Source organism: Notamacropus eugenii, chromosome 3, assembly GCF_028372415.1.
Source record: "Notamacropus eugenii isolate mMacEug1 chromosome 3, mMacEug1.pri_v2, whole genome shotgun sequence".
Lineage (NCBI taxonomy): Eukaryota > Metazoa > Chordata > Mammalia > Diprotodontia > Macropodidae > Notamacropus > Notamacropus eugenii.
In genome coordinates, this window is record NC_092874.1 from 398,209,222 (window position 1) to 398,236,137 (window position 26,916).

At 38.6% G+C, this 26,916-nt stretch overlaps 2 protein-coding genes across 13 annotated transcripts in view; one reads left to right on the forward strand and one right to left on the reverse strand.

Annotated features, from left to right (window-relative positions):
* Positions 1 to 14,494, reverse strand: part of LYRM1 (LYR motif containing 1) — a 37,282-nt gene extending 22,788 nt beyond the window's left edge. Inside the window, exons 1-2 of one of the 9 annotated variants that reach the window (XM_072597958.1) lie at positions 14,411 to 14,494; positions 4 to 162 (exon numbers count right to left, since the gene is read on the reverse strand). In XM_072597958.1, coding sequence (XP_072454059.1) covers positions 4 to 162 — 159 coding nt within the window. In that variant the 5' untranslated portion in view covers positions 14,411 to 14,494. The other 8 variants (XM_072597959.1, XM_072597960.1, XM_072597955.1 and 5 more) reach the window with 8 other exon arrangements.
* The window catches only part of DCUN1D3 (defective in cullin neddylation 1 domain containing 3), a 33,836-nt gene continuing 21,381 nt past the window's right edge, over positions 14,462 to 26,916 (forward strand). The window contains exons 1-2 of one of the 4 annotated variants that reach the window (XM_072597947.1): positions 14,471 to 14,560; positions 22,314 to 22,450. The gene's annotated coding sequence lies outside the window, so the exon portion shown is untranslated. The other 3 variants (XM_072597949.1, XM_072597950.1, XM_072597948.1) reach the window with 3 other exon arrangements.

Here is a 26,916-nt window from a genome sequence, read left to right on the forward strand (position 1 = left end):
TACATTTTTGTTTTTCTGGAACAACATTCTGGCTTCATTTATAATGTACTGCTTTTCTCTGATAGTGTCCTCCATCTGCCCCGATGCTGCATGCCACCTCCTTGCAAGCCTGAAAATCCTTCGGTACAGACTGAGAACCTCTTGTCGTGTTGCTGCTGTCATCTTTGGAATCACCAAAATAGAAAAGGAAAATTTTGTGTAAAAATTCAATTTGATAGTAGGCAGCCAGGCAGATGTACATTTTTCACAAGCTCTTTAATTAGTCCATAAATAATTACTCTTTCTAAATAGATCTGCATGGTAAAGTTACCCAGAATTGGAGAATCAAGAACACCAGTTACCTCTCAACCATTTTTACTTCATGTTTTGCTTATAAAAGAAGAGGTTGCTCAATGACAGTGTATTTTCCATGTTGGAAACCTAAACTCTTTGGGAAACAGTTGGTTTGAGAGTCACATCTGTACTCCTTAATACATTTCCTAGTGGGTTACTTAAAACTTCCTTTAACTTGAATACTTAAGGTCTTGGGTATTCTGGATAACTGAATTTTCCTGTTAAGGAAAAGTTAAGCTTTTAAGCATAGCGACCCTTTTAAAAATTTTTTCTTAACATTAGTTTATTTTTTTACCCTAATAATTAGCGAACACAAATGAAATTTTCTTTAATGACTAAGGCTCCTACAGGGTCTTTATCTTTAACATTTAATTTTTCTTTTTAAATACTCTGTTCATAGGATATTGGAATGGAAGTGTCTTGACCTAAGGAGTTAGGGCACATCAGGAACTTTAATTTTAGGGGGTAAGAGAGGAAGTGATAGCAGGCTGGGTAAAATTTCTTTGGGTTTATGTTCTCAGCATCTGCTTCTGTATCCACAAAGCAGAGTTCTGTAAAAAAAATTAACTCTGGTTATTAGAGGATTCCAGTTGGTCAGATTTCAGGTAATAGAGGTTTTACTAAGTCTCTTTTAACAGATGCACACTCCACTAAATCAAATAACAGGGACACACACAGTAAATGAGTTGCAGGTCCTGGAATACACCTATGACACCTACTTCTGAGTCCCTCCTATGCCCTCTCCAATCCTCCCTAAACAGGATCATCAGGATTGTGAAGTAGACTGATCACTGCTGTTAGGGAACATGACACACTCTTAATACATGAAGAAGCTTTACTATTTGGAAATCAGATACCTGGGATGGTACTGAGCTTGCATGAATTTATCAAAGAAAGCATATTTGAGCTGGAAATCCCAAGTCCAAACACATATTCTTAATTCAAAGGATACCTGCTAAAGACATTCCCCTTAAAGAAACTCTCATACTTCAAGAATGATTCTTTAGGCTACCTATAGATCCTGACTACAGTGACTTTTCTTCAGTCACTTTCCTATGATGAATAAACCATGCTTAACCAGTTAATTTAAAACAGTTTTATACTATAAATAGGCAAACACCCTGCTACACAGACACTCAAAGTCTCTAAAATTCCATGATATTCTAAGCAACAAAATACTTAGATGACTGGGAAGGCTGGGGGGAAGGGAGAGGTAGGAGTGCCAAGAGGCAACTTTATAGTCTGTGGTCCCACAACTGCAAATCAAATCCAGAAAGATGATGTCACTTCTTTCCCTTGGTAAAGAAACTGGTTTCTGAGTTTCTGGCTCTCCCAAAACTCCAAGGTTTCATATGAAAAGGTATGAGTCAGTTCATGTGAAATACAGGGAGTGTGTAACTGACTTCTACTTAGTGATTGCTTCATTTCCCTGAGATTAAAAGACAAAACTTCCCTAACTGCATGACACATAGGCATGGAAGTGAGAAAGTCTGAAACAGAGTTAAATTTCACCAAATATCTAAGGTGCTAATAGCAATACTAACAGATGGTATTTAAAGCTATTTTAAAAGTCCCTTATAAAGATACAGTGACACAATTCCCCTCCTCTTATATGTATGTAGGTATGAGGGCATGAATATAAGTATATGACTACATAGGAAAGTAGACCATGAAAGAAAATATGCTTGTCCTGGGTCAAAAGGCTCACTGGTAATACTGAGTAAAGTTCAATCCCTATTTTATGGCCTCACCATAAGGTCAGGCTTAGCACTCACCCAATTATTTGGAAAAAAGCTATGTCCCAAGAGCTCCAGTATCAGCAACTAAAGAATACATATTAACTGTCCCTACTAAATCCATGAAAGGCAGCTCTGGTGTTCTGGATCAAGAGCTGACCTCAGAGCCAAGAATACTAGCATTCTTGACTCTACTGTGACCCTAGGCAAGCCCCAGAACTTATCAGTGTTTTAGGCAATTCTCTTAAAGATTACAAGTTGCAGATGCCAATCTGTATTGGTAAAGGTAGGGATACCTACATAAATTTTGCAGACTGTTAACCAAAACCCCTGCTTACTCAGTTCCACAGAATCAATCTATGAGAGAGCCAGGATTAGAAGCCATGAATGCTGACTCCAATTCCCATGTCCTAATCACATGCTCCTCCCTTTGTCTTTTTGGAAAGTAAGCAACAGAAACTCAAAAGCACTGGACAGCATCTCTACAATAGCAAAAATCACCATTGTCCCTTTAGCTGTTCGTTGAGTTTGGAATACGTTTGAAACATTCAGAGGAAAAGTATAAGGAGTTACCATATATACAGTTTCTCATATCACAAATACCACAACATCCCACCTCACCACAATCAATCAAAAGGGTTCCATCTCTCTTTTTGCAAACTTCTCTAGCCCTGTGTATTAGCCCTGCCCATTATGTTCACATTCTACTGTCTATTATGCTGATTTCAAAATTTACGAAATGACAAGCTTGTGCACAAATCTTATTTTCTCTTACTATCCTGGTTACCAGCTTGTGGGTCAGTGGTTACAAAGATTCTGTTAGGTGTTCAGCTCATTAGGTAACTAGAGAACCTATCTGATGGTAGGTGAATGAACATGTTTCATACCATTCTTTTAGAAAGAAGACGTTGTCCTAATAGTATTAATGCAGTTTTGGGTTACCAAAGCTTAAAAGATTGCACTAAAACTTCTAGAGCATTCTTTATAGATATTATGTGATTAATACAATACAAATTAACTTCCTGAAATCAAAGCACTTTTTGCTATTTAAAGATCTTTTCAGCCAATAGATACTAATCACAAAACCAATTCTTTTGGTTTTAATTTTAAAAAGGATCCTCACTCAAAAAGTTTGAAACTATTATTTTACCAATTATCTCTAGTGTAGTTACCAGTTTCATATTTTTATCAAACTAAGCACTTCCTACAGTTTCTTGGTCTCTTCTGGATTACTGCAATAATCTAATTGGCTTCCCTGACTAAAGTATCTTGCCTCTTCTATTCATCCTTCACACACGTGCCACAGAAATGTTCCAAAAGCACAGGTCTAACCATGTCATTTCCCCACTCAATAAACTCCCATGACTCCCTCTTGCTTATTTCTCGGGATTAAATACAGATCCTTTTACTATTTAGAGTCATTCACAAACCACCTCCCTCTGCAGGTTTATTACATCTCACTCTTCTGGCCTTTCTGATGTTCCTTGCACACCATATTCCATCTCCCATTCTAATGTCTTTGCACAGGCTGTCTACTATGCTTAGATTGCACTCATACCCACCAAACTGCCTTGTATATATTTTGAATATGTCAACAAAGTCAAGCCAACCAGTCAACAAGCACTGACAATGTGCCAGGTGTACCATGCTAAGTGCTGGAAATATGCCACAGTAGACAACATTGGAGTTAGGAGTGCATCCTGGAGAAAAAGGAAGATGTGGCTGACAAGGTCACTGCACAATACCTCCCCTGATAAAATTTCATTTTTGTCTATCACCAGCACCTAACACAACGCTTGGCATAACCACACTCTATTACTTCCACATACCATACAACTTGTACAGATGCCAATACCCAACTGATGGGCACTCCCTTCCCTTGCTCCCTTCCTGCTTAGTTTTTGAGGTGTTTTTTTGTTTGTTTGTTTTTGCCACTGCACAAAGAGCTACTATAAATATTTTTTGTACAAAAAAGACCTTTTCTTCTTTGTCTCTTTGGAGGTAGAGGCCTAATAATGTACATCTGGGTCAAAGCGCATGTACATGAACTTTTGGACATTGTTCCAAACTGCTTTCGAGAATGACTGGCCAATATCACAGCTTCACCAAAAGTGAATCCATTGTCTGCCTATTTAACTGAGGCTCCTCTGATACTGTCATTTTCCTCTTTTGTCATCTCTGCCAATTTGAGAAGTGGGAAATCAAACTTCATAAGTGGCTTTAATTTGCATTTCTTTCTTATTTGTGATTTGGAACATCAAAAAAATTTACTCTAGATAGCTTTTTTCATCCCTTGAGAACTGCCTTTTTATATCACTGGAGAAAGATTCTTAAGGAAATAGTATTTCTTATGTAGATACTTCTGGACCTTCTGTAAGATCAGATATGCAAATAACTAGTATTTAATCTAAGCTTGTAGAATCATTATGGACTGTGTTACTGAAACTCTACCAACATAATAAATGTCGATTCAGTACCTAGAGGAACAAAATGTCAAGAACCTCATAGAAAATAAATTATTTTTAAAAAGTGGGAAGGAAAGGGGGGTTGCAATACCAGATTTCAAACTATATTACAAAGCAGAAGACATCAAAACTATTCAGTAAAAAAGACTGAAAAGAGGATTGGTGAAACAGATTGGGTACACAAGATCCAGAAGTAAATGAACACAGTTGCACAGTGTCCAATAAACCCAAAGATCCCAAATCCCAGGGTGATAAGAACACAATGTTTAGCAAAAACTGGAAAATGGCCTTGCAGAAATTAGGTTTAAACCAACATCTCACAGCATGTACCACAATAAGTGCCAAATAGATGCATAACCTAGACCAAAAAGGTCATACCATAAAAAAATAGAAGAGCAGGAAAGGAGGTATCTTTTACAAATATACATAGCAGAAGAGTTGTTGACCAAGCAAGGGATACAGAGGTTTGCGAGACATAAAATGGAAAAATTAGATTACATAAAATTGAAAAGCTTTTTGCATAAACAAAATCAGTGCAGTTAGAATCAGAAAGGAAAATAGTTAACTGGGAAAAAATTTTGCAGTAAGACTCTCTGACAAAGGCCTAATATCCACAATATAGAAAGAACTGCTATATTGGTATATTTGTAACATTAATATATGTTGATATGTTGAATTGATACATGTCAGTTTTTATATCATGAATATCAGGTCTACATATCTATATCTTTAATAAGAACAAGAGCGATTCTCTAATAGATAAAATATTCAAACAGTATGAATAGGCACTTCTCAAAGGAAGAAATCCAAGCTATCAAAGGCCATATGAAAAAAATTTCCAAATTACCAATATGAGATACACTAATTAAAACAACTCTGAGGTTCCAACTATCTCTCAGATTGGCAATGATGACAAAAAAGTAAAATAACAGTTCAAGAAGGGACTTTATATGACAAGTACACAAATGCACTACAGGCGGAGTTATGAAGGGATTGAACCATAACGGAAAGTAATCTGGAACCATGTGCCAAAAGTTATTAAACTGTAAAACTCTTTGGCCCAGTAATACCACTAATAGGCCTATATCTCTAAAAAGATAACATAGGGGAAAACCTCTCAGATGCAGAAAATTCTTTTAAGTCATATTTTTAATTATCAAACATTTTCTCCTTCCACCCACCTCCCCCACCCACTAAAAAAGAAAAAAGTACAGCACTGCTGTATCACATAAACTTAATCAAGTGAAACAAAATCCCACGATGGTCACATCCACAATACATTTCTTATTCTGTATGTCAGTCCATCATTTCTCTGTCATGAGTTGGGCAGTGCTCTTTATCAGTTCTCTGGAATTAAGGTTAATCATTCAATTTATAAGTTTTTCATAATTGTTCACTTTTTCCCTGTTGATTAGAAATTGTTCTTCTGGTTCTGCTCGCTTCACTCTGCATTAGTTCATGCAAGTCTTTCCAGGTCTTTTTTGAAACTATCTTTTTCTTCATTTCTTATAGCACAAGAATATTCTGTTACCTTCATATACCACAATTTGTTCATCAGTTCCCAGTGGATAAGGATTCCACACCTCACCCAGCTCTCCAGTTTCTAGTGTTTTGACACCACAAAGAGCTGTTGTAAAAATGTTTGCCTATAAAGAACCTTTTTCTCTTTCTTTGATCTGTTTGGGTACAGGCCTAATACTGGTATTGCTGGGTCACTGTTGACCCAGAAACTTCTTGGGCATAATTCCAAATTGCTTTCCAGAACAGATGGATCAATTCACAGCTCCATCCACAGTGTATCAATGCAACTATTCTCTTGCAACTCCTCCCTTTGTTTGGGGGTTCTCTGGTCATCTTTGCCAATCTGATGGGTGTGAAGTGGAATCTCAGAATTGCTTAAATTTACATTTCTCTAAGTATTGCTGATTTGGAGTATTTTTTCCTAAGACCCAAGGAGAAACACAAGAGTTTCTTCTCCTGAAAAATGCCTGTTTACATCCTTACAAATTTTATCAATTGAGGGAATGGCTCTTAATTCTCATAATTTTGAAATATCCTTATATATCTTATGAGAACTGTAGTAAAGAAATTTGCTGCAAAGATTGTTCTGCAATTACCTATTTGTTGTAGCAAACAACTGGAAACTATGGGCATGCCCATTAAGAGGGCAAGTGCTAAACAAATTATGATATACGAAAGTATTAGGTTATTAGTGTGTTGTAAGAAATGACAAAGGAATGGATTCAGAGAAACCTGGGAAGACCTGTGTAAACTAATGGAATGTTTAGTAAAGCAGAATCTAGGGGGATTAGAAGGGAATGATATTTATATAGCACTTACTACGTGCCAGACACTGTGCTAAGTGCTTTTATAAATACGATATCATTTGATCCCCATAACAACCCTGTGAGATTGATGCTATTATTATCCCCATTTTACAGATAAGGAAACTAAGGCATAGAGAGGTTAAGCGACTTGCCAGGGGTTACAAATAGCCAAGTGTCTGAAGCTACACTTGAACTTTGGTCCTCGACTCTAGGCCCAGCCCTTTATTCACTATGCCAACAGCTACCTCCAGAGAGCAATTACACAACTACCAAAATGTCATAAGGAAAAACAACTTCAAAAGACTTATTAACTTCGATCACTACATCTGAACCAGAACTCCCAAAGACTGGTATAGAGAGAGGATGCTTCCTACCTCTTCACAGAGATATAATGGACTAAGAGTGCATATTGAAAATATGTCTAATGACATAATGACATTAGACAAAATGAAAATATGTATATTTTCAGATACTTTCAAGGTGTGGATTTGTTTTACTTGGCAATGCTTGTTTGATATGACAGCGGGGGAAAAGGGGCTAATGATACTGGGTCCCTAGAAAAGAAAGGTGTCAATGAAACTTTCTTAAAGGAACAGAAGACAGAAAGAAGTTCAAAGAGAAGCAAACAGAACAACTTTTTAACTAATGTACTGAATTTATTACCTAAGAAAAAACAAGCTGTATGTCATATTTGGGGATTCATATATGAACCTCTTTTTCTGTATTGAAAAGGTTTGCATTTATTAAATTCAGAATGACAAAAAAAATTAAAATGCCCCAAAATAAATAAAAGCCTATTGGCATGAATAACTTGGTCCTGAGTACAGAGGAAAAATTCCTCTCAATGATGAGATTTACAGAAACATGACTTTGGTCTCTGGAATGCCAGAATTCCAAGTACAAAGCTCTCTTAAGGCTTTTCTATCTAGTGGAGAAACTGTTACACAATACTACCAAGAAAATTAGAAAAAGCCAAAGGCAATCATGATAAAAGGGTAAGTCACTGCTTCCTAACTCCGAATGAGTAAAAAGGTGATCCTTTGATAGTGCATTAGACAAAACAAAATTAAGAAGCTGCTTCACAATTATAAATGAAAGACTAGGGAGCTCTTCTCCAAGATGGGATTTTTTTTACCTCATAGTTTATGACAAAACTACCATGTAGCTAAATTTCTATCGAATTTGTTTTAGAACAAATTAGGTTTTGGATATCCTGAAAATAGTGTGAACTCCACCATGAAAACTTATCTAAAAAAAAAAACACAAAAAAAACCCCATTTATTAAGCACCTATGTGTAAAGCCAGAAAGTTTAAAAGATAAAAAGATAAAAAGTTCCTGCCCTCAAGCATTTTACATTTTGCTGAGGCCTACAACGTACAACAGATGGGGTGAGATTAACCACAAGGGCAGGAAAGGGTTCCAAAATGATGTAATACATATGAGCAATTTCTCAGAGGTCTCTGGACCCTGATATCCCCCTAGGTTTTTGGTTCTTCTGCACTGAGATGACTTAGTTACCATCAGGAAAACTCAGAAATACAGAATAATTTTTCAGAATTTTAAAAATAATCACTAATAACTGATCAATTACATTTGTATCATAGGATATTCACGACTGGTGATGATGGAACATTAGTTGTCAGAGAAAATCTAAATATTTTAAATACTTATTAAGCCTTACAAAGCCTTCCCTGTACATGAGGACCCAGAATAACGAGCTACGGATTCAGTATTGTTTTAATTAGCTTCATAAGAAGGCCCTACATATTAAGGGTTAGCTATACTATAACCAGCAATACATGTCCTTCTGTGCTTAGGGAAAATATTGCTTGCCGTTGGTGATTTAAACTAAACATAAATTCTAAAAATAGTGTTTTTACGATTATATAACATGCATTACTTGGAAGCAAATATAAATGCATACCCCACAGAAAAGTGTGATTTGAATATATTTCTTTTAGAAGATATTCTTTTGAGCTGTATGGTCAACTTACAGATTCAAGGATAACTGCTGAATTTTTAAGCATTTCTGCAAACCTTCACAAATTCAAATATTAGTCAAAGAAATTAAAAATTTTATTGATGACCCCCTGTGTCTCACTTTCTCAATTTCTTCACAATTTTAAGGAATTGCTGCAAGTATCTGCTAGTTGAACTAGGTAACTCCTCTTTATCTAGACGTTTCTCTAACTCCTGATTAGGACAAGAGGAAATCTGTTGCTTGCTAGTGAATTTATTGTGTGGAGGTTACCAAGCTCTCCCAAAGCTGTTTTTCTCTGATCACTAATGATACCCATACAGTAGAGTTCTGTTGTTATTCAGTGTGAGTAAATTACTCTCAGCTGGACACCCAGCTTATCTACATACCACAGGTCCGGATTCTTATTGGAAATGTTACACTATCTGCCAAAACCAAATCTATCACCATGCTTCCCTTCCTATTTTTTCTTTATCTCTTTCTCCCCATTCATTTTTGTGTGTTCCTTTTTTTCTAAATTTATGCCGTTCCCTTCTTTCTGGTGAACGGAGAGATCACATTAATTTCAGTCCTTACGTGTTATGAGTATGAGCACACACATGCTCACAGATATGGGTACAGAAAAAGCAGTGAGTTTTGTTAATCTGCACCACCTATACATCCACTCTCTCCTACCTTTGGGACTGGACTTTTTATTTACAGCTGCAGAGAAATCTTGGTTATCGTAAACTAAAAAAGTAAATTTAATGTTGTATACTTGCTGTACAAATAATGGGGAAAAGCATAATATCCCTGTTTATACAACGATTACTGTTATGTAAGAGTATATCTAAATATGTAAAAGGCAAATGGAAGGTGTAAATGTTGGGAACACAATGTAAAAAAACAAGAAAAAAAACACCTGTTTACTTTTCTAATTCAAATTTTAAAAAAGACAAGTCCTTTACAACAGTTCTCAAACACGAAATACAAATGGGGACACTATTATCTGGGAATTTTCTCAAAAAGATACATCTCAATCATAGCAAATAAATGTACCAGTTTCAAATGTTATGGATTTCTCTATTACACACACAAGACTATGCATGTATTGGGGAGTTCTCCAATCAGGCTACTGTAACCTGGATAGTAGTTGATTTTCCCAGAGAGAGAAATTTACATTAAAACAGAACCTGGGTCCCAGATTCAAAATAAATGGAGTAGTTATTTTCCATAATGGCACATTACAGGAAAGAAAAGGCAGTAGTCAGGTGTGAACAGTTATCCTGAATAGAATATGGAACTAGCCACCAACAGATGAAAGCTAGCCCAAAGTTAAAGATCAAATCCACGTGCTTTAGAACTAAAGAAATGTACTGTGAATAAACAGGATATAATTAATACTGGTCAAATAAGAAAGGCCTTCTCTGAAATCTAGGAAATATAGATGGGAAGTACAAACACTAATATAATTCTTTCATTTGTAATGATTTGTCTAGCAAAGTTAAGTGTGAAACTGACAAAAAGCCTTTAGTTATATTACTAGAGTTGGGACTTTTTTAGCATGCAACTCAACTTTCTAATACAGCTAAGGTATTACACAGTTTCTGTCATTTCAAAAAGATTCCTTAAATTAGCTTATAAATTCCAAACATGTTTGATTCACTAAATGCATTTTAAGTGATTTCTGTCTGCCACATGACGACAAGGATGTCCACATACAGACTGACCATAAATCACCACATGATAAGCTGTGCTCTGACCTACAGGAAACGCCAAACTGTCTTTCCTGGACTCTCATGTGTTGTCATAGGTGGTACAAACAGGACAACACTGTTCTTGTGGGCTATGAGCCTGAATTTAATTGTTCAATGAGAGATTTCTGTCACCTTCTCTCTTTATGGGGCCTAAGGTGCCAAGTGCTACGTTTGCCCTAAACAAACATGTAAGTGCCTACTATGTGCAAGGCATAGTCTTACGCTGGGTATACAAGGAGGAAAAAACTTCCCGCCTTCAAAGAACTTTCTATGGAGTAGAAATAACAGAGACACAGCAAGTAAATACAAAATGAATTCTAGATAAATACAAATTATGAAGTGGTGAAAGGAAGAGCAATTATAACTGAGGAAAAAATTAGGAAGTGTTGGAGAAGAGGGGCCTCTCAGGTTGAAGCTTGAAGGGAGCTAGGAATTCCAGAAATTGGCTGTGTAGGGGAACTACGCAAAAATGGAGTTAGAAACCAGCTTACCAAGGAGTTAAGGAATGAAGAGTGAGGAAGCAAGCAATGAGTACAGATAGCTTTTCCTATTATTCCTTTAGGTTCATTACATCACCAACAAACAGGAAAATTGGGACCTTGTTATCACTACTCTCAATCTACAGGGAGGATTTCAATTTTTGCTAGGATCAAAAATTAAGGCACTTAGCAACATCCATAAAACAGCACTGGCTCCTTGATTTCTAGTTGACAGATAAACTAAATTATTCTGCTTCTAGGAATAGCGATGTGGCCATTGCTAAACTAGGCCCACAGGATGAAATCTTGCAATCTCCCTCAGTGTATATATTGGTTTCAGCTACTTGAGAGATCTAGAACCATGACTAGGGATGGAAGAGAACCAGATTAAAGGTTCTGGCCAAGACCATCTTAAATACCCAGACCAGTAACTTTCTTGACATGCTCTCATACTTTACAAATGCCTTTTGGATGTCTCTCCTTGGATGTGCTGTACCATGGCCCCTCAAACTTTATATGCTCAAAACTGAACTTATCTTCTCTCCCCAAAACTGCTCCTGCTCTTAACTTTACTATTTTTGTTGGTGTGGTCCTACTCTTCCAGTCACTTTGGAAGAATGAAACCTTTGAAGATGAGTCACCCAAAAATCTTTCCTTCTCATCTCTTTCATCTTCTATTTCCAATCAGTTGCCAAATATTGTCTAGTCATTCCTCACATTTATGCCCTCTTCTGTACTCACCCTTTCTATGGATATGTAGTCAAAAGACCTGGGTTCAAATTCTGATTCTTTCATTTTCTATGTGGTGCAAGTCACATCCCCTCTCAAAGTCTAATTTTCCTTATGAAGGGGTCACCCTAGAGGGGTTTAACCCCCCTTTTAAACTTTTTTTAATGTCATAATTATATTTCAACATAATTGGTTTCCTTTGTATTCTTATATCTTTTACTATATGCATTTAAAAATATGAGAGAAAGGTTCTACAAGTTTCACCTGATGGCCAAAAGGGGTACAAGGAAACAAAAAAGGTTAAGATCATCCTGGCCTGGATGGTCTCCAAAGTCCTTCTCACAGTACTAAGCTTCTAGGATCCTAGTTTTAGGGTGCTCATTTTTTAATTACACTATTTAGCAGCCTCTTATTGTTCTTCCAATCTGCAATATTCCTCCTTTTCCCATTCTCCCCCTTCCAACTGAAGTTCATCAAAATGTGTCTTTCTAATGCACAAGTCTTACAACTCTTTATACACTCCACTCCAGTCACAGTGGTCTTCTTACACTTACTTGCACACAAAACATTCCACCTCATGACTGTGCGTTTTCACTGGCTGTCCCTCAAGCCTGGAATTGCTTTCCCTTCTCATCGCATCTCATCTCCTCTCCTGGTTTCCCTGGCTTCTTTAAAGTCCCAGCTAAAATCCCAACATCTCACAAGAAGCCTGTTCTGATCCTCCTTAATGCTGGTGCCTTCCCTCTGTACATCATCTCCAGTTTATCCTGTATATATCTTGTTTGAACATTTTCCCCTGATTAGACTGCAAGCTTCCTGAGAAAAGGGACTGTTTTTTTTCTTTCCTTTGTATTGCCAATACTTAGCACAGCAAACCTGCTTGACAAATGCTTGTCAACCTGACCAGCCTTTGGAGACAGACAGCACTTTCCAAATTCCACCCAACTGTAATTCTCCAACCAGATGAATTCTTTCTCTCCCTGCCCTCAAGGCTCAATTCAGGTGGTCCTTCACACACCTTTACCTGGTCTAAAACACTCTTTCTTTCATTGGGCGCCCTCCATCCCCCCACCTCCAATTTTGTGACACACAAGTCTACTCTGCTGCCTTCCCCACTTCCCAGGTGTGAGCTCCTGGAGGGCAGGGCTGAGACTGTCCTTCCCAAACTGCACACAATTGGGACGCACTCCCATCCCCCGTCAGTACGATACCTTCGATGTGACCTTCACAAACCCTCCCCTGGCTAGCCTTGGGTTTCTTTGGCTCCTCACCTTCCATCACTCCCAAGGGTCCGGCAGCACCGAGTTCATATCCAGCCTCGGACACTTACTAGCTGTGCGGCCCTGGACGAGTCACTTAACCCTCTTTACCTCAGCCTCTTCTTCCATAAAATGAGCTGGGAAAGGAAACGGCCACAAAGCCCTAACAGGGGTCCCGAAGGGTCGGACACGACCGAAGCGGCTCAGCGACTCGGCACAACTCCCAGTCTCGTCACTTAGGACCGCTCCACACCCCCCTCCCCGCCGCGGCCCGTAAGCTCCAGGAAGGCGGATCGTCGGGATGGTTCCCAGTCTGCACCCCGGGAATCCTCTGTCCCTATGGGGCTCAGCTCCCGCGCCACTCGCTCCCCCAAACCTGCTCCAAGCTATCCCTCCAGCGCCGCATTTCCTTCACGGACTGGGTCATCCCCGCCCCCACCACTCCCGCCAGACAGTATACACAGCACCGCGCAGCGACGCCTCCGCAGAGTGGACGCTCCCGGAGGGCAGCGGCTCACGGCCCTTCGCCCAGGCGTCCCTAGGCCCTAGCGTCCAAGCAGCTACGAGGCCAAGAAGGAAGAGGATAACTGGCGGTCCGAGCCCGGCCCAGAGACCCCCGCATCCCCACCCCCACCCTCACCAGCAGAGGGCGGTTGGATAAAATCCGCGCAGGTAAATGACCCCGGGGAAATGGCTGCCGCCCGAGCCCACGGGCCACGAGGGCTTTAGGGGGAGGGGCAGGACACGCCACCATGTATCCTAGCAACGCGGCACCAAGCCACGGCTCCCACCCCACTCCCCTGCCTCCAGCCCTAGCGAGCCAACCGCGATCTCCATCGCCCAGAGTAGACCACCTTCACTTCTTAACACTCACGCTGTGTCCATCACGCCTGCCCCCCCACCCACAGTGCGGAGAAGGAGAGGAGGGCGTGTCGGCAGTCCTCCGGAGCCGATGGGGACACACCGGGGTCTGGCCCTCTAGGCCAGGTGGGACCGAACCATCTGAGGAAACATAGGTGGGGAGCATCATTCATAGACAAGAGGAGGCTTGAGTCTCAGACCTCAACCCGCCGCGAAATTTACCTTTCGGCGTATCCGCTAAAAATACGATCGATCTTTTCACCTTCCTTCTCTTCCTCCCAGTACCCATCTCGCGTCTGACCCCACCCCCTACCTAACCACGCTGTGGTTTGGTCCAGTTCCGCCCAGGCGATTTCCTCCTCCACCACCCCGCCCCCGACGGGGAGGAGGTGAGAAGGTCGGGTCGTTGCCCTTACTTGGCGACAGCTTCGCACGTTTCTGCGTGCGTCACTCCGCAGTCTGCCCTCCTGCTCCCTCGGCCCTCCCTCCCAGAGCTGCGGGGTTACCGGAAGTGATGATGCAGGAGGAGATGGAGGAGGCGGGGCCTCCGGGCGACCGCCGCTGGTGGTGTTGCAGATGAGGAGGAGGCGGCTGCGGTGTTGGAAGAGGAGGAGGCGGCGGCGGTGGTGTAGGGAACTAGAACGCGAGCGGAGATGGTAGGTGGTTTGGACCCTCTGGGCTGCCGTCGTTTCCAGAAAGGGTTTGGCTGGCTGGGCTGGAGGATCCTCGGGAGCAGCTGTGAGTTGGGTGGAGTGAGGAGGGGGAGTAGTGAGGTAAAGCTGAGGGGGGCGGCTGTGGGGGGGAAATGGGTCGACGGCTGGTCCTAACTGTTCACCCTGGAGGTGGCTGTGAGGACAGCGTTGTGCCTAGTCACCTGGTGCTCGGGAAACTTACCTTTTCCTCACCCCCCTTGTCCTGACCACCCCCCCAGCCCCCACTCTAAGGCTTTGGGCGGGGGTGGGGGGATGGGGAAAGGGGGCCGGGACCCTTTGGGGTTGGGTGTGTGTCAGGGAACTGGAGCTACTGGGATAATGTGCCCCAGGTAAGAGCTTTGGGGTGCGTGCCTCAGTGGGGGGTGGGGTGGATGAATTCTCCAGTCTCGACCACCCCCCCCCCCCAACTCTATTCATAAACTGTAGTGTTCAGGAGCTCGGATCCGAAGGCCTCTCAGCACCTTTGCAGTAAATGATAAACATCTGTGCCTAGGGTAATGGGGCTGGAGCCTTTGGCTATATCCTGTGTAGGAAATGAGATGTGGTGACAAATATTATGTTGGCTTTTTTTTCCATTCCCATTCTTTTCCACTATGATCCCATGATCCCAGCTAATGTGTCTGGGTGACTATCCTTATTATTTTATAAAGTGACACTATTAGCCTGGTGCCGGTGGTCACCGTCTTTCAAATTTGATGTTTAGCCTTGGGTTTTAATTGACTCAGAACTGCAAGCTTTGTACCAGCGGTCATAGGCTCTGTCACTCTGGGAGCATCACTCAGTGCCTAATTGCTTCAGATTATAATGAATACTTATTCGTTTGAAAAAAATCTGACCTCAAGGTTTCGGAGTTAGGGTGATCCCTTATCCCTTGCAAGGATTTAAATGGCATCCTAGCCTAGTAATCAAAGTCTGCTCTAAATACTTTGTGTATGAGGAATTTACACCTTGTCAATTATTTCTAGAATGATTTGGTGTTCTTCTAATTCTAGATTCTCTTTCTCTCCACCCACACTTGATGATGCACTTTAGAGAGCAGAAAACCCCATATTACTTTTTTGTTTCCACAATTGGACAACAGCTCTTTATTATTTTCTTTTAATGTGTTTGGCACACAAGACTTTTAAGGCCTATAGAACATATGCTGATTTTTTTCATTTTATTTATTTAGATGTGTACATAGCTAATCTTAAATCTTTTTGGTTTGGTTTTGGAGAGGGAAAACAATAACTAATGGGAAAATTAAAAATAGTTGTAAAGAAGGCATTTCTTTTGGTATCTTACTGTATTAAAGAGAAAATAAATGAAGATATAGTGCCTTCACAGATCATCATTTGGATTTTGGAGCAAGGTGCCAGCCTCAACTATGTAAAAATTCCTGTTTTGACACTAACATTTTATTCATCTGGAAATATGAACTGCATTTCTGGGAGACTTTAAGAATCTGTGTCCAAATTTCTTGCTATTTCTTGATTGAAACATTTATCCATGAACTACATTCTTCTGTTATAAGGTTTGGCCACTATATGTATTTTTAAATCTACATGTATGTATTCCTTGAGGAAGCAGTGAGGCACTGAGTGATGCTCTCAGTGTCACAGAGCCTGTGATCCACTGGTACAAAGCTTGCATTTCTGAGTGATTAAACTCAAAGGCTAAACATCAAAGTTGAAAGAAGATGACCACTGGCACCAGGCTAACAGCGTCGTTTTAAAAAATAGTAATGAAAGTCACGCACACACTTCCTGGATCCTACCCCCAAATCAGATTACAAAGTTTTTTTGCAGCTGTAATTTACATGAATATAGTGTTTTGTTTGATAGCCTGGATAAAATAAGTAGTCAAGATGGTGAAATATGACGGGTTCTCTTATATTTCCATTATACTCCATCATTACTCAAGTAGGCTTTTAAAATTGTAATTAAATTTTTCTTTTACTGTTGGACTGTTATCAGAAATTAATCCTGTGATGAGGGCTAAGTTAGAGGCAGTAGTCACCTTGGTTTTCTGTAACTGATGAGTCTTCCATTCTTCATAATTACAATTCAGTAGGATGTTAATTTATGTAGTCTTTTTCTTAAGTCAAGTGTTTATATAGAATTTGCTCTTTTAAATTATGAAAAACCTATATGCCTCCTAGTATAGGAATCGCTGTTGACAGCTACTGTATAATTCTGTAATTGTATTTTGCCAAGTAATACATGCTGCTTTATTCTTATAAAGTATAGAAAGATGACACTACTGACTTATCATCAGAAGGATTGGTGCTCCAAGAATTGGCTTTTTTTTGTAGTGAGAATGGTTCAGTGTTGACGGTCTCATATTCTTAACTGGTCTCTTTTGTGACTGAGGGACATAATACCTAGGCAAGAGGTATCTTTTGGTATTCTGACTGGATTAAAGGCAGGGTGTGTTGGAGCAAGCTTGGACTCAATGCAATGACATTTACACCTCAGAAATTGGCAAATGATACAAATGAGGGCTTGATTTATTGTTTTGTTGATTGTCTAGATTTAAGAAAGTGCTGGAGAAAATGTTAGTAATGCAGATTAAATTTAAAAGTGTGTTGTGAATACATTTCCTCCATCCCCCCAGAGAAATGGTTGTTAAACATTTACCGACATACCACTGACTAAGGAGAGCCTTTAGGAGATGAATCCCCTGTGCTAGGGGTCCATACTGTCAGTGGAAGAGCAAAGTTAATTGCCTAATTTGGGGCTTGAACTGGAAAGACAACATGGTATAGCGTGTGGGACTTCAAGAGTTAAGAACATCTAAGTTTGAATCCTGCCTGCTACACTTGCTAGTTGTGTCATTGTGGGCAAGTTATTTAACTCCTTTGAGCCCATTTGTAAAATGGTGTTAATAATACCTGTAGTAGCTACTGTACTTGCTGTAGGAACAAATGAGATAATATATAAAGAATTTTGTAGGCCTTCAAGCCAGCTATTATTACTAGTTATCATTGAACTCATGACTCTTTACCTCTTGAGTACCATTCTCTCAGCCACATTAAACTATTAGCCATCTACCTTTTGCTTTTGGGGTCACTAATTTCTAATAGCTTCATATTTTGGGCTCAACATAACAGTTCATTAAAAAGAGGCTTCTATAATCCTTATTGTAGTAAAGCACAACAGGATGTATTTGGAATTAAGTATCTGTTGTCTTTGAAACATACCTTCACTGGAGGCCTTCTCTTGACACGTTATGCAGTGGAGGAGCTTCAGCTTTCTCAAAGGCTGTGCCATAGGAGCATGAACTATGTCATTTTCTGCAGAGCTAAACGGCTTCAAGTAGAGACTCTCACCACTAACTCTCTGTCCTGAGAATAACAGCATAGCTGGATTTAAAGAGACTCCTTACTAGCTTGGCTCTCACATGATGGATTTTTCTATCAGTTGTAAAGATGTCTGAATTGAGAGATTTTGATGCCTCTGTAGCAGGAGTATCTCCCTCATTGGATCTTTCAAATATTAAAAAAAAACAGTGAATAATATTCTGGGGCAAAATGGCCTCTTGTCCTATAGAATGCTGGAAAGTATAAACATTGCTTAGGTACTTGTACCATCACACGTAATTTCACAAATGTTAATTTAAACCTTTTAGTGTTTCAGAAAATGGAATCACGTATTAAGAAATTGTTTACCATTTTCAAATGTTATTATTTTGGTAGGTTTTACTAATCATATGCCAGAAGCTCCCAGTTGTCCCAACCATGAAAACCTTTTGGATGACATAAGGAGTATGAGTCGTAGCTGAATCTCATAAATATATACACGTACTACTTTGAAAATTACAAAGGTGAACAATTAATACTATGCAGACAATTCAGTTTTTTCCCCTTGTTGCATAGAGTAGGCCATTCAGAGAAGTGGAGGATTTATATTGATATGGCTTTTTTGGCTTTGGCCCAGTAAAGAATTTTGACTTACTCTATATGCTAATGATGCACTTAAAATGCTCTTTCCAGTGGGCTGTCAGGCTTTCCACTATTCATCCTTATTTCAATGGTTTATTATAACTCAAGTATGAAAATATCCTGTGGGTTGAAATTTCATCAGCCAGTTTAGAGACTGGTGGCTTTTTTCTTCCACATTAAAAAAATAGAGAAAAGTTTTAGATGCTGAAGTGTGGTATCTAAATTGGTTAGTTGTGTTTCAGAAATGAACCTTGCACCTATCTACATGAATTTTAATTCCAAGTTTTGATTTTCTGTCAAAGTTGCCAGTGGATTTATTTCTTAAATTCTGGGGGCCTTCTGGGAGAAAAAAAAAGAAAACCTCTTGAAGTAGTGAGAGACCCAACAGGGCAATTGAGGCCACTGGACTATTGGAGTTGTGATTAAGGGGTTTTAAATTTCATTAGATGACTTAAAATTTAATCTGATTTTGATGTTGTTTTTGATTTACATGCTGTGGCAAGGAGAGTTAATTGCTTACTCACTGCTGGTTGTTTTGAGGTGGGGACATGGTAACTCAGATGAAACAATGGTAATTACATGGTAACTCCTGTTACTCTGTCTCTTGATAACTTAAAATTACCTCTATGTACTTGTTTACTGATGTTGAGCTAACTAGTTGGGTACCAGTTTTCCATAAAATTCGGGAAAATGTTCAATAGCCTTTTGTACAACATAACAGAATACTTATATGAGCATCTATCTCTTCAGTGCAAAACTTGAACCAATCAGTTCTCATGTTGTTCTTCCCAAGTGGTAGGTAGATAGAACACTTTTTTTCTCTTGAAAAAAGAAGGCAGTGATGGGCAGGGAAGTAGGTTGCCTTAGATGATTTGATATCTTAATTAGTAGTTTTGAGGTAGTGTGGAATATGGAAAAGACCAACCTCTGGCACATAATGGCTGTGTGATTTGAGCAGATTGCTTAGTTTCTCTGTGCCCTAAGCTATATAACTTGCAGGGCTTATATACATTGATAAGGACATTTACTTTGGGGAGTTCCTTATTCCAGTGAAATCGCAAGTTGGGTCCAGTTAGTCCTTAATTACAAAATAAGGCTTACACTCAAATTTATTTCATTGGTGAAGTGGTAGTTTGAAAGTTCCCAAAATTTGAGTTGCCTGGAATCATATATCCTTAAGGGAGAAGATACTGGGAGGAGTTTAGGTTTGTGCATAAATGTGAGTTTAGCTGAAAGGAAACACACCAAGTTTTGTTATTCTGCAGAGATGAAGCATGTAGCTACTCTTTTGATGTTACTGATTAAAGTGCTTGTGACCATCACCTCCCACCACCCTGATGCCACTCTGATTGCTTGAAAAGGTTGAGCTTGTGTTAATGATCCATTTCTCCTTCTTAAGGTTTATTTCACTTATTTAGCTACAGTGTCCAGTGTTTTAGCCTTGCCATACTGTGTTATTTCAGATTGAATTACAGCATTGCCTAAGGGACCTTGATCTTACAGCTCTGTGAATGTTATCCATCTATTATTTCATCTGTTTTCTTCAAGGTTCCAACTTTAGAACCACTGTGATTAGAAATTCCTTCTGCTATTTTCTGTTGCAGGTCTATTCCAAGCTTGGTACCAGACATGAGTGAGACCAGACAACATTTTCATGTAGTTAGTATTTAGTTAGCATTTGTACATTTTTCACTAGTGTTTAATATTTTACTGCTCCTGTGTATTGCTAGTTAGCCCACCTACTGTATGTACTGATTGTTAATGTATTTTAACCTCCTCATCTAGTAGTATATCATTTTTGTGTCAAGATAGCAGAGCTGTCATAGCTTTCAATTTTGTGCAATTAATGAATGTTTTTGGCTGGGTGTACATTGTTTGCCTAAATTGGGGTGGTATGTGACCTATCATTTTGAAGCTGTGCAGGCATTGAGTCACGTCATTTACAGTGTTGATTGCAGTTCCTATATATACAGTTTAGGAAGAAGGAAAAATAGCTACTTAAACTTTCTTTCCTCTTTGTTTCTACTTTGCTAAATTTTGATTATTTTGGAGTTTATCAGTTCCCATAAATGTTTTGAGGGTAAAAGTCTCATGTAATATGTTTAAAAAAAAAAAAAGAGGGACTTTTTTATTATTTCATTCGATATATCTTCTTTGACAGTGAATGAACGTTTAGGTTGTAAATGAGGAGGGAAATGTTCCAAATATTTACAAAATTTGGGGGGAAGATGCACAACTAGATTACAATAATTAGGAATTAAGGTATTATTACAGGTTCTTAAGTGATGTTAATCAGAAAGCTACAGAGAATCTTATTTTGAAATGCTCAAATTGACGTTGTCTCTTCTCAGTGACTGTCCCTTTTATCTGAATTATATCTGTAGCTATATGAATATGGTCTAAATGGAGAGACATGTGACATTGTAGAGTTAGAGTAGGTTTAAAGCAGGGAATGTTGTTCAGACTTAGCTTCTCTATGCCATCTGATGCCAGCCTAGGCCTATGACCACGAGGCTGTGGGTTCCCCACCTAGGCCTTTGATATAACCATTTTCTCAACTATGGTACTGTTGTCCTCCTTTTAAGCAGAGGAACAATTTGGTAATAAGAAATGACACTGGATAATATTCCTTGGACAAAGTAGGCTGAATCTTTAAGTGCTTGATTTCTCAGGCTTTCTTTCCCATAAAGTGGTTTTCCTTGCCTGATCAGATATGTACTGTCTTTTTAAAAAGATGAAGTCAGCATGTTTTACCCGCAGTAGGAGAGAGCCTAACTTAGGGGTTGCCTGTCTTTGCAATTCAACAAATATTTATTATGTATCTATTAAACAATGCTGGATGATGGAGCTGGGAAGGTACTATAAAAGTGAATAAAATGAGTTATTATTATCCTTATTCATGTGGAGTTTACAATCTAGCAGACTTTTTTTTTTTAGTAGAATCTCTTCCAGCAGAACCTATTGTTATTTCTCTCAAGTCTTAAGGTCAGCAGTAAATAGGGAGAATGCTGAAAATATTACTGAGAGTTAGGAGTGTGGAAGGAGGATGTGATAACTGATACTGGGGAGGGTCAGGTGATTGTTGGTGGATACTTTTTAACTGAGTCCAGAGGGTAGGACTTGTAAGTGAACACAAACTATGTCTCCTTTCACAATCTGAAATGCCTTTGAGCCATGGGGAGGAAAGGCAACTTCTAGTCTTGTGGCTGACTAGGTTGATCTTCAAGATTGACTGGTTAATCAAGACTTAATCGTTAGGAGAGGTCATCTAATTTTTCTGAGATCTTTGTTTCTTGGTTCTATTACTTAGTCTGAAGCAATAGTCAGTAAATATTAGTGAATGAAATGTTTCTGAATCTAAATTATAACTTAGGTTCGAGAGCACTTTGTGATGCTAACACTAGATATGACTATTGTTGTTGGTTTAATGTGACCTGTCCTAAATGAAAAGTACCTTTTTAAAAATGAGATAATCTGTGATTGCCCAAGCTTTTGAAACAGCAAAAAAATGCTGTTGACTTCTCTCTTCTTGAAATTAGCTATTTCTTGTTAGAAATATGTATCTACTCATATATGTATACAAATACATCTATTCTTATATTATGTTGGAATATGAGAACTAAATATTTACCACATCATAGCTTTATTGTGAATATGAAGTACATTTAAGACAATGACGTTTTTATTGCTTGTCTTACTTCTGGGCACAGCTACTCGGATCAGTTAACTCCTCCGTCATAACTTCCCTCTCTCTCTTTATTTTTGCTTTAACAGGTGTGCGTGGTTCTGCTCAGTAGGGTCAGAGCTCCTGCTAGTGCTGCAGACACCCAGCATGTGCTGACCTGGTGACAGCCATAGTGACCATAATTAGTGGTTAGATATCATTCAAGAAAGTGGCTTCTAAGAGTAAAGTAAGTAGGTTTTAAGAGGGTAGGGTGGGGAGCAGGGAAAGGAAGAAGTTGTTCTTTCAATGTCCTTAATACTCTTCACATTTGGTTTGGATGATGGGCATCTACTCTGATCTGTTTTAATCTCCTCAGCATCCAGATGCTACCGATTGAACAGCTTCAGATTCCCAAGAGCAAACCTCAAAACTTGAAATCAGTGTTGGAAAGGTATCCCAAAATATGATTGTTTCTTTGCCTTCTGGTGGAGCTTAAAAAGGTGCTAGCTCTATGTTTTGCTACCCTAGAAGCTAACATTATTTAGACAAGCATTAGAGACATACTTTTGCTTCTAAATAATTCTGAAAGGGTCTTGGTTGTATAGTAATTTGGTGAAGTGTTCCCAGTAACATATCATCAGTCATCAGCTTTTAGAAGGTATTTTACTGGCTTTGTGTTTTATTATGTTTCACAGTTATAAGATAAAGTAGTATGTAGCCAGTGGGCTTAGGTTGTTAATGGTTTGAAGGTAACATCCTGCCCCTAGGTATCTTAATTATATGTAAGTGACTAATTGAAACTTACTGTGCTTTTTCAGTTGTTTGTGGAGGTAGAAAATTCACACAACCTAAATTATAAGGCCTTATATAATTTGAACAAGGATGTTGGGAGATAGGTTGCTACACATTGATCCAGGGGACTTACTTAGTTGGACGCAACCATGTGATATTTGGGGAAATAAATAACTGGACAGATTCTATAACATCAATCTTACCTGCTCAAACAGTCTCATAATGATTCAATTGGCAAGCACCATATTTTTGTTACTCCCTTCCAGAGGAAGTTAAGAGCCTGGCTCCAAGTAAGTTGAAAGGGACAGGATTACTTCCATATGAAGTTAGGTCATTAATATATATTCCCAGAGGACAGAAGAGTTTTTTGACAGATGGCCTGTGTGGTAGAATGAGCCCTGGCCTTAGAATGAAAAGACTCGGGTATGAATTCTGTTTCTGCTACTTACCAAGTGATCGTAGGCAAGTCATTTAACCTCTCTGAGCCCCAGTTTTCTCTTTTGTAAAGTGTGGATGATAACTACCTTTCTCGCAAGTTTTTGTGAAAAAAATGTTTTGTAAACTTTAATGCACTATATAAATATGAATAGTTAATAATTCATGCTTATTGTGAGTACCCTTTATATTGTAAAGTGCCATGTGAGAGAGAACTGTGTCATTAGTTTAATGCTTAGTAAAACACATACTATAGAGACACATCCAGGTAAGCACTTAGTCTTTTTCATGATGATTAATAGAAGGAAAGTTCCAGAATGTATGAAATATTGTTGCCTAAACCAACCCAAAATGACCCAAACTTTATTCTTTTATTTGCATTCTTGGAAAAATGTCAGTAAATAGGTTATTAAAGGGGACATCCAACACTAGGTCCTATCATTTTTGGAGATACTCATTAAAATTTGTACTGTTCCAAGTTCATTGCAACAGAACTTCCATTTGTCATTATTGTCCTTCCTCTCAGTTAGAGAGGCACTATTGCATCATGGATAGAGAGCCAGCTTCAGAGTCAAGAAGACCTGAGTTCAAGTCCAGCCCCTGCTTCCTACTGCCTATGTGATCTTAGGCTAGGTCCTTAACCTCTCAGTGCCATAGGCAACTCTCTCAGACTTTTAAGTTGCAGAGCAGGTACCAGTCTGCCTTAGTACAGGTGGTTTTCTCATTCATTACACCAGTGAAATCACAAGTTTAGACCAAAAAAAAGTGCCTGTGCTGAGAAGGAAACATGTGGCTAGTGATCATGAGCCTAATCCAGTGTTTTTGAGGATCATGGAAGAGTCAAGGGTCAATACAGGCTAGCATGTTGCCCCTCACTATGCCACTTCCAAGGGCACTGAAGCTCATTCTATTTAATATTTTCATTTTCTACTGTATTTCTTGTAGCCCAAAACTGTGGAGGAGATAATAAACATGAGTAGTAGTTGAACTGATGTAAGATAGAAAGGGTTTCTTTTTTAGTTAACCCTGAGTGTAAAAACCAGAATCTCAGCTGAATTACAGTAGTCAAGAAAACTGCTTCCAGATGGAAAATATGCTTGCTAATTAAAGCATTAATTACTGTTACTCCTTTAACATTTTTTTGCAGATCTTAAACTATTGTATTTCACTGTGTGTATTTGTTTATTGATCTTTTTTCAGCTAATTTTGTTCTGTAATTAACTCATCACGAAAGACTGTAGAGCTAATCATTTTCTTGTGACAAAAATACAGTTTACCAAAATGCAGTTCAAATCTCTCTTTTCTTAGTACCACTTTTATTGTGGTGGTTGTCTTTGTTTAGATTAGTTTTTAAAAGAACAAAGTAGTGTCTTTTTTCTCTTAGCCTCTGTTACACCTTATCAGTAGCACAATCCAAAATTTTTCCCTTCCATTTTGTTTAATGTCATGTCTAGACATGATCTTTTAATGAGAAATTCGTACATTTCCAGATTGCAGTCTATACTTTTTGTTAAGTTTGAAAATTAAAGATTTGTCATCTCATACAAGTGTCACCTGACATTTAGATCAACTATTCTGCTAAGAAAAGTTTCTTGAAATGTTGGGGACTGATAGATAAGCATTTCTTGATCAAAGCCTTGTTATGCAAAATTGAAGATCTGCTTTGCATTTCTAATTTTGTTTATATTTCTGTTTGAATTGTGCACTTCCTGAGCTGTAGCCAGCTCTGAAGATATTAGCTTCTTCAGTTGAAACAAACAAATTTTACTACTTTTATTTGACTGGAAATTTCAGGGAAGACTAGAATTGCTGGGTCACTTCAGTGTGGCACTTGCTGATGAAATTGTTCTTTTCTAGTTCATATGTGAGTGAGGTCAGTGCTGTTAAGAATGGATAAATTATCCAATGTGGGGAGTGTGACAGTTATCATTTTATAACTTTGGTTTTGCAAAACTAGTAACCATGAGGATGTTTGTTTAGCTTCTAGAGAGTTGCCCTGCAATTAGGATAAGCTGCCGTTGAATATAAACAGTGGTGCCTTGGTTATGACCCTGTAGTCTGGACAGCTAGCAAGCTTTCTATAGACATTAAGCCCCAAAGAATATCATGTTTTCCTTCTCAATTGTGCTCATTAAAATTTATTTTAAAAACTTCATGAAAATGGCATTTTTATTATATAGATGTCATGATTATCTTTTTGCATGTGAAACAAATGTTTATGTGCCTGTGGAATAAATGTGCTACTTGCTTGGTTTCTACTTTATAATGGAATCATAGATACCATTAATTTTAAAAACCAAGTCAGAACTCTCTGGAGAAAAATTGATGATAGAATTTTCATTTCTAGATTTTTATTTTTAAAGTTTTAGTTTGGTGGTGGTTTTTTGTTTTGTTTTTTAAAGGGGGGTAGGATTTAGAGCTCAAAGGGAATCATTTTACAGATAAGGAAACTGAACCCTAGAGAAGTGAAATGACTCAGGTTCCAAATCAGCTCTCTTTCCATTGAATCATTCTAAATATTTTTTTTCCTCTGCCTTAAATACCTAGTCTGGTTTTTAAAAAAAGTGAGATGGTAAAATGAAAAGATTTTACCTTTCTGCTTGAGTCCTTCTTGATAATTCTGTTTCCCTTGATAAGTCTAGTTGCATTGAATAGCTCACTGGAAATAGAGAATTAGTTCCTGTCACCTAGCAGTGTATGCCATAGAACTTAAACCTCTCAGCCTGGTTATCATCATCATTCACTTCAGCCTTATGACTGATCTGCGTTGAACCTTCTTTCTATCTTGTTTCTTCATGATGTTTAACATCTCAGGAAGGGAAGTTGCCTACTTCTCAGTGTGTCTTTTTGGTTCTTGCTTTCATGTGAAGGTTTGTTAATCAGAAATTGCTGTTTGAAATCTAGAGATACTTCAGTTAATGATTTGTTCATAGTTTCAAAGTTACTTCTTTGAATAGCCACAAAAATAGGTTTATTACTTTTTCCACTTTGTGAAGTACTACTGCACGTTCCCTTGTCTAGGATTATTGACTTTGTCCACAGTTAAAACATAGTGTAAGAGAGGTCGTTTAATTTCATTTGGCATCAAATAAGGGGACTTCTTTTTAAATCAGTAGAAGGTGGTCATGTTTAAATAATCTTTCACTGTTTTGTGCCTCATGGAGAAGTCATGTAGTCTATTTTCTCCCCTCTACCTCCTGATTCTCCCAAGCACTTCAACTTGTAATCTTCAATGTATTGTGTTAAAGTAAGTTTCTAATTTTGTCTGTTTTTTTTTCTTTTCACTTTAAGCCTAAAACTGGAAGTGATATTTATAAAATGCCCTACATGAGTAGAAAAGTTGCACATGTTCTCTACTCTGAATCCTTAACTAGGGTTCGGGCTGGGGGAACAGTAGCTAGTTTTTTGAGATGCTTAAAAGCACAGGCAGAGAATATCATCCTGTAGGTCCTCCAAGGTGACCCTCTCTGTGCATCTTCATGGCAG